General features: G+C 41.9%; 2 protein-coding genes across 9 annotated transcripts in view; both read left to right on the top strand.

Moving 5' to 3' along the window:
• Positions 1-19: 19 nt before the first annotated feature.
• Positions 20-12,695, top strand: si:ch211-255p10.4 (serine/threonine-protein kinase BRSK2). Of its 8 annotated transcripts, none has more exons than XM_035668355.1 (19): positions 20-720; positions 866-960; positions 1,216-1,301; positions 1,785-1,925; positions 2,146-2,262; positions 2,561-2,594; positions 3,064-3,132; positions 3,234-3,380; positions 4,459-4,490; positions 4,617-4,781; positions 5,744-5,841; positions 6,611-6,764; positions 6,892-6,952; positions 8,095-8,725; positions 9,442-9,490; positions 9,625-9,748; positions 10,068-10,278; positions 10,842-10,931; positions 11,532-12,695. In XM_035668355.1, exons 1-19 carry the CDS (start codon positions 636-638, stop codon positions 11,741-11,743), a joined length of 2,601 nt encoding a protein of 866 aa, XP_035524248.1. In that variant the 5' UTR covers positions 20-635; the 3' UTR covers positions 11,744-12,695. The 8 variants fall into 8 exon arrangements, with proteins under 8 accessions (XP_035524248.1, XP_035524265.1, XP_035524291.1 ...); XM_035668372.1 differs by having other exon boundaries at positions 11,544-12,695; XM_035668398.1 differs by having other exon boundaries at positions 8,449-8,725.
• Positions 12,696-15,002: 2,307 nt separating this feature from the next.
• The window catches only part of LOC118328594 (carnitine O-palmitoyltransferase 1, liver isoform-like), a gene marked incomplete in the record, with an annotated part of 13,068 nt that continues 12,894 nt past the window's right edge, over positions 15,003-15,176 (top strand). Inside the window, 1 exon segment of the mRNA XM_035662383.1 lies at positions 15,003-15,142.

A 15,176-nucleotide genomic window follows, 5' to 3' on the forward strand; every position in this document is an offset into this window, starting at 1 on the left:
GGGGGGGGGGGTTGGTCGGAGTCAACAACCAGCGAATGTCATAAATCTGTGCAGCAGAGGTGCGGGAGAAAAACAAAAAACAAAAAACAACTTGATTGTTTTAAGGCTATATAACTAGCGATATTTTTTTTTTTCTTCTTATTAGTCGTCATATGTAGTTATCGTCATATATGTAACACGGTGCAAGTTATACAAATAAGCTAATGTACAGGAGTAAAACTCATTAGTTTTTCCTACCTTGTCATGTTTATCTTTAGGGCAGTGGTCAGTATTTAACGCGTTAAAAAAAAACAGCCTGGTAACTTATTGTCATCTCAGTTTCTCTGCTTTCCTCTACCACTAGCTAGCTGTTTTTGTTCAATATCAGCGTTATACACGCTCACCGTGCTTCGGAGCAAGATATTAACCTTTGTTTATTAGCCTCATTTATCATCCAGATGTTGTAAATTCACCCAGTAACTCCAGAGTAGCAGTGTTATTGCTGAAATACAAAAAAAAAAATTTCGTCTTAAGTTGAGCACCATCTTGTATCCCACAGTAACTTCTGTATAAGCTGTATAATATCACAGTAATTGCAATAACCACAGTGCAGTAGTAGAAGTAGTAGTAGTGTATTAGCCTCCAGTCAGAGCAGTATGAGTAAGGAACTGTCTCTAAGTCAGTCAGCTCAATATGTTGGGCCCTACCGACTGGAAAAAACACTGGGGAAGGGACAGACAGGTGAGTAGTACACCAAATGTTACTGAGTACAAACCAAAAATAAAACTTTACTGAAATGTGAGATTTAAAACTACCACCACTGAATGTAGAATTAAACACCGTAGTATGGTTTTGCCTGTGTGTCTCTTTCATTCTTGTCTATCAGGACTGGTCAAGCTCGGGGTCCACTGTATTACGGGTCAGAAGGTAGCCATCAAAATAGTCAACAGAGAGAAGCTGTCTGAGTCAGTCCTGATGAAGGTACAGTATGACGCTGTCGAGGTTGTAGCTCACAGTGACGACAATGATGCTAATTTTGTATCTAGCCAGGTGTGTTATGCTGTACACAAACTGCTCCATATTCTCTATATTTAACTTCTGCATTGGTTAATTAATTAACCTCTCTCTCGTCTGTTGCTTCAAAATCACACTGAGTGGCCTGTGTGCTCTGCTTTGGTATATTCACCTCTTTCTGTCTCTTTTGTTTCTTTTTATCTGCCTCTTCTCTCTGACCAGGTTGAGAGGGAGATTGCCATTCTGAAACTGATTGAGCATCCGCATGTGTTGAAGCTGCATGATGTTTACGAGAATAACAAATATCTGTGAGTTCCCTCTGCATTCAAAAGAGCCTGAACAACTGGGCTCAGTGCTGTCTGCATGCTTTTTTTTTTTTTTTTGACTACTGAACTTTAGACTGGGATGGGTATAAATATTACTCTAAGAACTATATTAATCTGCTCTCATCACTCTAATTCTCACTTTTCCTTCATCGCCTACAATAATTCAGAAAAAGTTTTTGATCTATCTTGAGGGAAAATACTCCCAAAAATGCTTTAACGCTGTTATAAAGCAGCGGTTGGAGCAGATAGGCAGGTTGGCTGAAAGTGAGTACATAAAAAAAATAGATAAATTACAGGATTTCATCTCAATATGTCCAAGAATCCAACATCATAAACTGATGGTGTGTAACAGTTTTTAAGAGTGTCTGATTTATTGCTTTTCTGTATTTATTCCTTTTATCCCGCTCCCTCCTGTGTCTTAGAGAGGAACATTTTAAATCAATCTATTGTCCCCGTATGTCGCAGGTACCTCGTATTGGAGCATGTGTCAGGAGGAGAGCTGTTCGACTACCTGGTGAAGAAGGGCCGGTTGACTCCGAAAGAAGCCAGGAAGTTCTTCAGGCAGATCATCTCTGCTTTGGATTTCTGCCACAGTCATTCCATCTGGTTGGTTTTTGCGTAGATTAGTTTGTAAATTGGGGTTTGGGTCATGTGTAGGGGTGATGGTCTGGGTTCCTCTACTAGCTAGCTCATTAGAGGCCTGAAAAAAAAGAAACAATTCGGCCAGATGTATCTTAAATAGATCATTCCTCTTTAATACTCACTTGACATGTGCAATCATTATTCTCAACCAGCACAGGAGGACTAATATTTTGTGTTTGTGCAGTCACAGAGACCTGAAGCCCGAGAACCTGCTCCTGGATGAAAAGAACAACATCCGTATCGCTGACTTTGGAATGGCCTCCCTACAGGTGGGAGACAGTCTGTTAGAGACCAGCTGTGGGTGAGTACCTGCTCTGTGAGTGTGTTCCTAAATAATGTGTACCCACGTAAATAAAAAGGTCATATTCTGTATTTTGGGAACTTGCAGTGTAAATCTTTTTATATTACATAACGCATTCTTCACGATAAAGAGTACAGTAATCGCTACAGCAGCTAAAAACATCACAATAACAGTTGTAGATGACCCTATTTACAGATTACATGCTTTCATTATTTTACTATTATTAATAATACTGCCCATTCTTCCAGAATTTTAAGCATAGCAATGTTGCTCGTAACACATTTCTCTTCCATTTTAGATCACCGCATTACGCTTGCCCTGAAGTTATACGGGTAAGTGTTCTGCTCTTGCACCGCGTCTTCCTCAAAAGTTGCTACCCGCAACATAAACGAGCCAATGATGTAAATAAATTATTCATTTCACAAATACGTAGTTATAAATCCACATGAGCCGAACACAAAGATATCACAAATTGTTTCAAAGTTCTAAAATAATATTTTAAAAAGCTTAATGGAGTATAGACTTTTAAGAAGGAGGTTGCTTTTAAGTGATTCCTGACGGCGCTCGGCGTTCAAGAAGATTATCCAGTTCTATCTATGAAAAGTTGGTTTTGGATTGATTAAGTGCTGCATTATAATGGATTAAAGTGTTTCTTTTTGACAGAGATTTCTTTTGAACAACTTTATGTAGTCTCGCCCTTTAAATGAGCTAACATACCTCAGTGAATTTAATCAGTTAATGCGGCTCATTTGTGATTTCAAATAGTCAGTGGGGAATTCATGGGGTTCCTGTCTTTGGCAGGGGGAGAAATATGATGGGCGGAGAGCAGATGTGTGGAGCTGTGGGGTGATCCTCTTTGCTCTACTGGTGGTAAGTCTTTTACACCTGTTTTTTACACTACAGTCTGCTTCCTTTGTAAATACCCTCTTCTTCTCGCTTACTTACCTGTTTTTTATCACACCTGCACCCAGGGAGCCCTGCCTTTTGACCATGACAATTTACGCCAGCTCCTGGAGAAGGTGAAGAGTGGGGTGTTCCACATGCCCCACTTCATCCCCCCGGACTGCCAGTCCCTGCTCAAGGGCATGATTGAGGTCAACCCAGAGAAGAGGCTCACGGTATGAGACTGTGCTCACACCTGGCTCACACACAGGGGGTTTGAATGGCGCCTAAACACCTGGATTTAATTAAAGTCTCATATGCAGACCGTATCCAGAGATAATTCAATCAGATTTACACCTGTGTTAAATTGTTCACATTGAATTGGGATTACCTGCCTGAATTGAAAAGACCAGCTTCCGATATTAATATTTTTTAGATATTTTAAAACTTTGTAGATTTGCCTGCTTGTTTTTGCTTTTGCTCTTAGCTGGATCTGAACTCTAGTATTTTAATGATCATTTACTTTGGGTGGATGCATCGCACGTGAGTTGCTGGTCTATCGATGGCTAGATTGGTAAGTTTGTTTGAGTTATTGTGTGACTTTGGTGTTTAAAATGGTTAGTTCAGTCAGTCACAAAACAACACAAACAGATCAAGGCAGCAGTAGACCAGCAACTCCCGTGTTCTGCAAAGTAAAATGACTGTTTTTGTCAATGGAATCTGGTGGCTTCGAATAGAGAATATAATGGCTGTTTCTGGTTAGACAAAAATGATCTTACTCTTTAACAAAAATGTCTGTCTCTGATGGGTCTTTTTCATTATGTTGTCAGACAGTTCTAAGCCTGTCAGTGGCAAAAACAAGCACGTTTAGTGGACGTACATTGATGGTGCGCAATTTTCCGGAAGGATCACGTTGCAGCTGGTATTGTTGCTGCCGGTTGCAGCTCTCTTGCTCAATACTGGAACAGTTTCACAAATTGTTGTCCCCATTAGTCACCCGGCCCTAAAAACATGAGAAAATAAGGTCCAGGTTGAAAATACTGAAGTTTCGTCTTTAAGGTGCATTCATGCCAGGATGTTTTTTTGTTGTACTAAAATATGATATAAATGTTCTGTTATATTATCTAAAACAATAAACACTGTAAAGTTGCAAATGGTGATTTTAATATACAATATTTAGAACTGATGAGGTGTCTCTAGTGCATGTAAAAATGTATCTGGTGTGAATTGTTTACACAGCACAGCTCTGTGGCCATCTGGCTGTAAACAGACTGTAGAAACTAATGGCCCCATCTGCCCTGTCACCCCTTACAGCTAGAGGTTATCCAGAAACACGCCTGGTATCTGTGAGTATACATTCATTTTTTACATATTTGACTCTTGAATGAAATACTCATTTGATATGTTGTTGCATAATCTTTAATCATATACATTATATCTGTGTCACTCGTGTGCGTGTGTGTGGCTCCCAGGGGTGGTCGTAATGAGCCGTGTCCTGAGCAGCCTCCTCCCAGGCGAGTGTGTGTGAGGCGAATCTTGTCCCTGACTGAGCTGGACCCAGATGTGTTGGACAGCATGCACTCGCTGGGTTGTTTCCGAGACCGAGTCAAGCTTACACGTGATTTGCAATGTGAAGAGTAAGTCTTTTTTCAACCCTGAACATGACTATATTTCTCTGTGCCTGATTGCACACCAAGCGACCAGGAAAAAAGAAATATTTTCAAATGCTATGAAATAAAAAGGCTACTTAAAATGGACAGATATGAGACTGTGGTGTGGTATGATTAAAAAACTGCGTTATTGCTGCATATTAAAAACATCTCACAGTGTCAACAACAATTAAAAACATTGGTTGTATTTATTTTAGGACTATTGGATTGGATTGTGCACAGCAGCTAGTCTGTTATTCTGGTTACTCAGTCATACTTAATGAGTTTGAGCATCTGATTTTTATTGACCCTTGTGTATTGTGGACAGACATTTTGAGTGCTGTCTGACACCGTAGAAAAGGAGACATGGTTTCCTCTCCATCATGCCACATGAAACTCCTGTTCTGAGTCAGGTTGACTGACTCGTCACAGGGTTAAAGCATGCAAGATGGTGGATAGACTGAAGCTATGTGTCCAAATGCAGGGACTAATTCCAAAGGATAAGGCCTGTGAGAAGTGGCTTTTATTTTCTGCCCAAAAAATATGATCTAGCACAAAATATCAAAGTAATAGTCAGGTGTCAGCTTGAAAGTAAAGGAAAAAAATCTGGTTCACAACAAAGTGGTATTGAGGGCTTTAAATGACAGTTTAAACAGTAGTGTGAGAATGAGTCAGTACAGCATCTGGCCACATGTTTAGGTACACAGTCTGGTGACAATCCAGTCCAGTCTGTTCCAGTAAATATATGTCTTATCGGAGAACAGTGAATAAGCACGTCATCGGTTAAATAGAAATCCATGTGTGTTTCCATAAATAGATGGGCTGTCATCAGCCTTTGACTCTCTAAGAAAGAGCCTTGTTGAAAGGCAATCTATTGTGTTTTCTTAAAAGGGTTACCTACTCAAATCATATTTTAACATCACATTTTTCTTTCCCTCTGTCTGTCTCAGAGAAAACCAGGAGAAGATGATCTATTACCTACTGCTGGACAGGAAAGAGCGCTACCCCAGCTATGAGGACGAGGACTTGCCTCCGCGCAATGACGTAGGTCAGTCATTAGGGGGCAGGAAGGATCCATTCAAAGAGGGAAGCTGCCTTTCTCAGCCTCAGTTTCTCAGAAGCAGTTGTACCACAGACTGTGAGTCTGGTGCCATACATAGGCACTAATTACCTCTGCAAATACATTTTGGAATGTTTGAGATTATGTTTTAAACTCATTTCAACTCAGATCGGTTCTCCACCAAAACATAAAGCGATATGGAAGACGCACAGACATACGTTGGTGCCTGAGTGCTCTCTTGCTGTGTTTGGCTTTGTTGACAAAAAGCCTCTCTAGTTTTGTCCATGAAAAGAATGGGAAACGACGGTATTTTATGGTTTTAAGTCTTTTACAATGTTCAAACCAAACTTCGCAGGACATCTGCAAGACTTCTCTGTGAAACAAAACTGGGAGAGGGCAGCTATTTTGCCAGTGCAAATGAAACTAAGTTTATCACAGTCACAGATGGTGCAGTGAGCGAAAAATCACTTTCGGCATAATCATACATTTCAGAACTGCAAAAGAGAAAATACATAGTGACAACAGGGAGTGGAACGGTGAATAGATCTCTTACTAACAATGCAATAGGATTTATTAGAGAAGTGCTTTTTATTTTGAGAAACACTGGAACAATACCATGGGGAAGTGGTCATGCTCTTATGGCAGTTGCACAACGTATCATCTGATTTTATAAAAAAAAATACAGCTTCAGCATAAGCTTTAAACTGCTAACTGATGTTGGAATATCCTGTGGTAACTTTATGCTGGTGATCTTCAGCAGACCCTCCTCGAAAGCGCGTTGACTCTCCTATGCTGACACGCCACGGCCGCTGTCGCCCCGAGAGGAAAAGCCTGGAGGTCCTGAGTGTTACTGAACAGGGGTCTCCTACCCCACCTCGCAGGGCCCTGGACACAGCTGCACACAGCCAGAGGTACAGTATATTATGCTTATACATGTACAGTAAACATTGCAAACCAAGAATGTATTGAGTCTCACGCTGTTTCTTATTGATTGTACTCTTTTTTTGATGATCTGTTGACCTCTGGTCTCTCTGTCAGGTCTCGCTCAGTCAGTGGGGCATCAACTGGTCTTTCCTCGAGCCCTCTCAGCAGTCCCAGGGTAAGGGCCTGTTGGCCAACTTTTAACAAATCATACACACATAACTATTGCTGCTTTGATTACCTGCACTGTCACTGAACATGATACAAGCATGCATTCTACAAAATACTGTATTATACAACTCCCCCCTGTAACCTAGCAGCTCTACAGTTAAATGAGGGAGGAAGGAATCTCTTAATAGCCAGTATGACCAGGAGGAATGATTACAGTAAATAAAACCTGTTTCAGTGTTTATACAGGCGCTGGGTATTCAAGAGAGACTGTGAATCTATCATTTAAAGCCTCAACCCTCAATATGTGTGCTGCAGTGTTTCCCAACCAACAGAGTCAACATGGTTAGCATTTCCATTGCAGCCCAAAGTGAATGTTGTGTTGACAGTTAAGGTGTAAACCAATTGTAGTTGGGGATTTTAGGGTAGTGCTGACATTAAACTTTGACTGGGAAATATATCTTATTACTAGTTACTCTCTCTTTTCCGTATCAACATATCGGGGTTCACAGTTGTGGTTATCACAACTTTATTCTTGTCGATATCGCTCACCCCCACGTTAACCACACTTCACAACCCCCTAAAATATCCATTTATCTAGCTCCTCAGTCATCACAACTCCAGTTCCTCCGATTAAATCTCTCACCCAACAGGAGGTTTGCGTGGCATTTCTCTTCTGTCTTCATGTCACTTCTCTTTTTCACCATGCATGAACTAGTTGTATGCACAGTTGTTAAGAAAATGAATGTAGAACCTTTAAATTAGAGGATCTATTTTGGTTTATGGGGTACTTTGCTTTTTCAATTTAGCTCTTGTTCAAAACCATAAAACAGTCCATAGATAGTAAATTAATTGAGCTTAACAGCCAGGACTTACTGCATAGCGACACCTTCACTGCCACTGTCCTTTGTCACTGCATTCTTAACCCTGTCACTGCCACAACTGTCACTAAACCCTCACTCACATAAGATAGAAATGGCACAAAAGAAATACTTTTATAGTCAACACTGCTAGTATTGCATTTAAAACTTTCACTACTCACAAGATGCACTCTTTCTTATCATGAAGCATGATATTCATTTCCATCCTTTCTCCATGTTCCATCCCCTCTCTTGTTTTCCATCTCTCCCACCCCACAAACCCACTCCCCAGTCCTATCAGAGCCCCGTCTTCACTTTCAGCCAATCAGACGTCACCTCTGCCACCGCTACCCCCCTCACAAAGGAGCCCAAACAGGGAAGCACCACTACTCCTCGCTCAGCACGGGCTCATGACAAGCCCAAAGCTCCCCCCAACCCAAAGACCCAGACCCTGCCCACCAAGGGACCTGCCGACCGACCCCATCTGCAGCCCATCAAATCCCTGCCTCTGCACAACCCATCCTCCCGCTCACCCTCTCCTTCTCCGCTCCTGTCACCCATCCCCCGTTTCTTCTTCCCCTCGTCCTCTGTCCTAAAGTCAGTGACTAAGAGCTTCTACCCAAACTCTGCCCACTCTGTGCCACAGGTCACTCCCCAGGGCTCTCCGTTGCCCACACCCTTGGGCACCCCTGTCCACCACCCTCACCACCCCTCCTCCACCCCGCCCTCCTCTTCCTCGTCCTCGTCCTCCTCGCGGGCGGAGGGAGGGGGAGGGGTGGGCTCGCTGTCACTGACCCCGCCCTCCAGCCCAGGAGGGGGAAGCGGGATGGCGGCCAGCAGCTCTGCCCACTGGAGGACTCGCCTCAATTCTTTCAAGAACAACCTGCTGGGCTCACCCCGGTTCCATCGCCGTAAACTGCAAGGTGAGTTGGTGTCACGTTCTTACTGATGCACCGGTATCTGCCCTGGGAAACCAAACCTATAGTTTGTTTGCTCTGGTCTGAATCAGCTGATGAGTTTGTAGTTATTGGTCAGATGTGTCTGGGGCGGGAGCAAGAAAGTAAATACGGGACTAGTACATCAGCAGCACCTCGGTTCACTCTCTGGAAAGGTGGTACTACTACTACTAGTACTACTACTACTACGCAAGCTGCTACAGTTTGCATGCTCTGCACATCCCAGAATGCAAAGCACACCTTGCTACAAGAAGCGTTTAGCTCAAACTTGCAGAGTACACCTGGTAGTTGGGTCGGAATCTAGGTTCTCACCACAAACAAACCACTCCAGAGTTCATTTGGGACCGGACTGAGACCACCTCCTCTCAAGGGTCTCCGTGCAGTTGTTTTGGTCCACCAGTGTGATTACTGTGTTCACACAAGCCCAAACAAATCAAACCAAGAGGGAAAACAAAGTCTAATTTGACCAAACTGAAAAAAAGCGAGTGTGAACACACCCTTAAGTAGGTCATCGGTTTCAATGGGTTCCCTCCTTTCTAACACTGGTGAAACATTAATCTTCTGTTTCAGCATACAGTAGTCCAGACCTCTATAATGACAATGGATTATAGCTTTTTTCTCTGGCTGCCAGCTAAAGATCTAGGACTCAAATTTAATTTTTAAGAGTGATTTGTCTCTTTCAGTTCCCACATCAGAAGACATGTCCAGTCTAACACCAGAATCCAGCCCTGAGTAAGTCACACTCTTTTAGAGAGAAATTATTGCTGAGGTTTCACTTTTTTTCACAAAATGTTAATATATTTGTTTCTCTCAGATGTTTTCTATGCCTTGCTCATGTTGTTTTTTTTTTTTTGTCTGGTTACCAGGCTGGCTAAGAAGTCGTGGTTTGGGAACTTCATCGGCTTGGAGAAGGAGGAGCAGATCTTTGTGGTGATCCGAGACAAACCTCTGAGTTCTGTCAAAGCTGACATTGTCCACGCCTTCCTGTCTGTGAGTATCTGATCGGGTCCATCTTTCACACCCCTCGTTTGTAGAAAGCATGGCTCTCACTGTCAAAGCTGTAAGGACGTCACAAACACTCTCATACTGTACGCACTTCATTTCTCTCATTATTTCCGTTTTCTCTTTATTTCAGTCTTGCTCACTCGTGGCACGTTGATGGATCACGTTGCTTTCACCAATGGCTCACTCTTTCTCTCTTCTCCTCACCCTCACCCTTTGTCTCCCTATACTCACGTTGGCCCCGTACCTCTCCCGCCTCGTAAGTCTGTCGGTCTCTCTGCTTCTTCTCTGTCGCCCCACCACACAGATCCCGTCGCTCAGTCACAGCGTCCTCTCCCAGACCAGCTTCCGGGCCGAGTACAAATCCTCCGGCGGCCCCTCCGTCTTCCAGAAGCCCGTCAAGTTCCAGGTGGACATTGCCTTCTCCGAGGGCGAGAGAGAGCGGGACAGAGAGAGGACCGAGAGGGAGGGCAGGAGGGAGACAGGAATCTACAGCGTGACATTCACCCTCATATCAGGCAAGTGGAGCGATCATTTACCCCCTTCAATTGGGAATTGAATTATACTTCATAAATATTAACATTTTGGATGTGCCTATTTAAAACATGTATTTTAGGAAATGTGCTTAATTGCTTTCCTGGTGGAGAGTTATATGAGAGGATCACTTTCGATAGGTATATTATGTTTCCTTTGTACAGAGCCAGACTAGCTGTTTCATCCTGTTCCCGGTCTTTATGCTAAGCTAAGATAAGCAGTAGCCTTATATTTAAAGGACAGATATGAGAGTTGTATTAATCCTTCTATCTAGAAAATGAATTCAGCATATTGCCTAAAATGTAAAATTACTCCTTTAAATTAAAAAAACACTCTTGTAACCCTGTTTGAAGTACTGAAAGTTTGCACTTAATGTTTGATCAGATAAAACAGTGAAACATATCAATAAACACAGCAAAATGTGGGCTAAAAATAGTATACTTGTGGTTTTGGCACTGAAACTCAAGTATCATATTGGCACGACTATCATTATTGTTGTAGCGATACTTTACATGTAAGTTACGTGTGTGCCCTGGTGCATCTCCAGGTCCGAGTCGCAGGTTCAGACGAGTGGTGGAAACGATTCAAGCTCAGCTTCTCAGCTCCCATGATCAACCCATGGTGCAAGCCCTATCTGGTAAGACTGCTTATACACACTTGTGCACACGCCAGAGTAAATTAACATTTCCCCTCTTTGACTTTATCCATCTAGGTACTGTACGTACAGCGGCAGACTTACTTAACGATGTGACCACTTCCTTTTTTATGTGCATTTTTTTCTTCTTCTCTTTTCATTTAAAAAGGAAAACTTAATTTTTTCTATCTTTAATTTTATGTTATGAACGACATTACCCATACTTCTGTCCTAGTGCTGGAAACGTAAATGGTTTTGTTATCTGCAATGTCTGTCCAAAACCAGTCTACCTGTAGCTCCATGACTGTTGAGCTATATGACGTTTGTTCAAGTAGTTTCTAATTTCTTGCAAGCAGCAGATCAACGGATCATTTAATGCAGGCTATGTTGGTTTTCTGTTCAAATAATACTGTTTTTCCTTTGCTAAGAGTACCTTTGAAAGGTCATAGGCTCCCATCACTTCCTGTGGCCGAAAGCCGAATGGTAGTTGCCACCTCTGACTGTTTCTCATTTGGACAACTGTCTGAAGGACATTTTTAATCACACCTGCAAGACACCACAGCATGTATACATTAAGAGTGACTTTCCTGTCCTTCTCTCCTGATCCCTTCCCAGATGAGAAGAACGGCCGGCCCCACGGGACCCCCACCCGCCAAAACTCGAGGCGCTCCGAGGGTGGGGGCGACAGGTGTGAGTGGGGCGACCGAGCAGATGGTGGAGGCATAGGAGGCAGCGGGGGAGTTCTGCAGCGCAGAGGCTCGGCAAAAGAGAGAACCCGACTGCTTTCCTCCAATGGAACCCAATCCCAACCGTAGGATAGAAAGTAAGATCACGCAGCAGGATGCCTGGACTACCACGGAAGGAAGACAGTATAACTTCATCTCCAAGTATCCCTGCAAGCCATGAGCTACTCCTATTCTTCCTTGAAGTTATTGAAGGTGCAAGGATTGAGCCTTTTCCCCATCATGCTTTTTTTTTTTCTGTTTTTATTTTTTATTTTTTTTACAACTCAGCGTTCTTTTGATCGTTCGGACCACCAGGATTCCGACCCTTAAATGACAAAGAAGTGTTAAGGAATCACCCTTTAATTAAAAAATAATAATAATATGTGAATGAGCAGTTTGGTATCCATCATAGATACAGCTTCACAGATCAAACTAGGAATTTTGAAGTGCTAATGTGCATGCCAGTTAGCAAATCAGCCTGCTAAAGGATGCTGACATGATCAGATAGGCTAGTCTACCATATCATTGTAATACCGTATCTGACACCAAAAAGAAATAATAGTCTTGTGATGGTTCTCAAGATTACTCCTAAAACGAACCACTGCGCTCATATCATTATCAAGCAACATGCAAATACCAGTCCATACTGAAAGAAATATAGATGTATCTCAGCAGACGAACCCTAAGAGTTAGCAACCTGCTACCACGTCAGTGAGTGGCGACAAAGCAGAACACAAGGTCCTGATTTTCTCAGGAGAAACTACATCCTGGAACTCCAGCAGTGTCTTCTCCTGAGGTAAAGAAAACCAACAAAGTAAGCTAAGTAAGTGAATGTGAAAAATATTTTTTTATTTAGTTTTTATTTATGTTTACATGTTTCTTTCGAGGATGTCAGTAGCACAGTGATAGCAGTAAAAGAAGGTAACTGAAAACACTCTACAGTGTCGGAGAGGGGAAGCTGACCAGATGCTTTTAAGCAGGCATTCGTTTAAAGTTAAATGTTTTGATTCTTTTGTATTTTCTTTTTACTCAGAGACAATACCAAACAATGCATCTTAGATTTTTCGCATTGGACCTTTGTTGCTCTGAAGAAAAGTATTTTTGATTTGAACAGAAATATGAACATTACTATATGAAAAAAAAAAAAACACTGCGTGAATAGATCCATGAACCTCATCACAGCTGTTTGTGCCCGGATTGAATGAGAAGGCCTGGCCTGTGGATCAAACAGAAGCCACCTTTCTCGTCGAGCTTGTCTCCTATTGCCATAGTATTCACCTACTGACTCAACAAAATAAAAATAAAAAAAAACCCACAAAGGAAATTCATCAGTGGACATTTTCATAATGCCGGACTGAAAAGGCTTTTGATGTCAATTCCTTGTTAAACAGGACTTCAAAATGGGAAGCAAGCAAAGAGTCCCCTAACCCCATGCTCCTCACTTCAGTGTTCACCAACAAGCCAAGTAGTCCATCACTGCACCCACGCTCCATCACTGAGAGTCGCACCATTCTGCAAGCAGACGTAGCAACGGACGGTCATGTATTACCCAGCACTCTTATCAGTCGATGTTCATCACCAGTCTTCCATACAGCACAATATGCAACAAAAGTGCAGAATGTTTTCAGAGAGATACATGCTACAGTTCTGTGGATTTTAATGGTATTTTTTTATTTTTTATTTTTTTTATTTGTCAACTTAACCATCCATCTATTTATTTATTTATATTTTATTTATTTATTTATTTGGTGACATGCTTGTTTGTGTCACGTATAACTACATTTTGTGACAACGAAAATATATCAAGAGCTAATTTAAGAAACCAGTTCTATATTATTTCTCACGACCACTCTTTTTTTGCATGCTTCTTTCCACGCATATTAACGACTTCGATAGCAGTGCAGACTAGTTGCTCTCATACTTACTTCTCCAATGCTCTTTGTTTGTATCGCACGTCGCTTTTATCACGCTTTTCTCTGGAAAGTGGAATGTGTGTGTGAAATGGGTGGATAATGGCCGAGTGAGAGCGAGCTGAGAGCCGCGCAGCAGGTGCATTTTGAGCTGATTACGAACAGAGATTTTGACTGACCCAGGAATATTAAATTAACATAACCAAACCCTAACAGGCACATCATTTCTCCCACGCACATCGAATGCTTGCTAATTTGCATCATCTCTTGCTTTTATGTCTCGTCCCCTTGACCTGTCTGTCTGCCTCTTCACCTGTTGCGTAGCCATCATCACAAGAGAAACTGTACAAAGTTGTTTGCCTCACTGTCCATACACACTTTATGATTGCTCACCATCACCAGTTTCATCTTTCTCATCACCAAGTCACCTTCACTTTCATTGACCCAACTCTGGCTAAGATTGTAAACTATTCTCCATTCATAAGGGTCAGTAGAATAAGGTGTTTAAAAAAAGAAATGTCTGTATCATAATTTAAATATAAAAAGTGCACTATTATAACTATTGCCTGTGATAAAAAGAACAATTATGATTGAAGTGATGGTCAAAATAAAGAGAGATCCACCTTATTGTTATGGTTACAATAATAAACCCTAAATTCATGTGTGTGTCTATTTAGTTTCTTGGTTAAAATGGTGTCTTCATTTTACTGTTTCTTTTACCTTGCACTAATGCTGAAAAAGATTGAGCTTTATATACTTTCACCATCTGAATGCAAACATTTGTGTTATTTGCTCTAATATCAAATAATCGTAATAAAACAAACCCAAATGGTCACTATTCTCAAACAAGCTAAACATGAAAAAAAAGAGCATGAAACATTGACCTTGGGAACAGTAATTTGGCAGAAAAAACTTTACTAAAGGTCTACTTACTAGCTTTTCCAGGGGCTTTCAATCACACATTATGAGTTTCCTCGGCCAGTGGAGTTGGAGTCACATCATGCTTTTCCTCAGTGGACGGAGCTCGTCTCATGTGGGGTAACTTAATCCTTATGATGAACTGCTGAGGGAAGCCCTGATATGTGGTTGAAAGCCCCAGAAAAATCTACTGGACTTTTGTGGAGTTTCAGGGCTGAAAATGTGTAAGGATAATTGGTTATCTCAGTATCAAATATAAAATTGACTGTGTAAGAAGAGAATCTTTTTCGTTTTTCTGTGTAAAAAAAAGATGAGCAATTTGTAAATGAATTAAATTAAAACATCATACACTAAGTCATATTACACAGTCTGTCACATAAATAAATTAGTTTTTCCACCATCACGTGTTGATATAGGTGTCCATGCCTGTCCGCCCCTTAAATGCAACATGCTCAGCGTGATCGCGACATTTCCGACAGTCGCTGAAGGCAGCATCAGCTCCATCCAGGCGAGCATCTTTAGTAGATACTCCGTAGAGAGGAGGGCCGACACTCCGACACCAGACACCAGACACCAGGCAGTCGGTCGACGGCAGAAGAAGTTACCCGTCGGTCCCTGCTGCTCTGGACAACCGACATTTGGCCTCTTTAAACAACAACAGGTACGTTAACGGCTGCTCAACGGTCGCATCTTTC

The sequence above is a fragment of the Morone saxatilis genome, unplaced genomic scaffold (assembly GCF_004916995.1).
Source record: "Morone saxatilis isolate NCDOM2014 unplaced genomic scaffold, NCSU_SB_2.0 Contig1, whole genome shotgun sequence".
Taxonomy (NCBI): Eukaryota; Metazoa; Chordata; class Actinopteri; family Moronidae; genus Morone; species Morone saxatilis.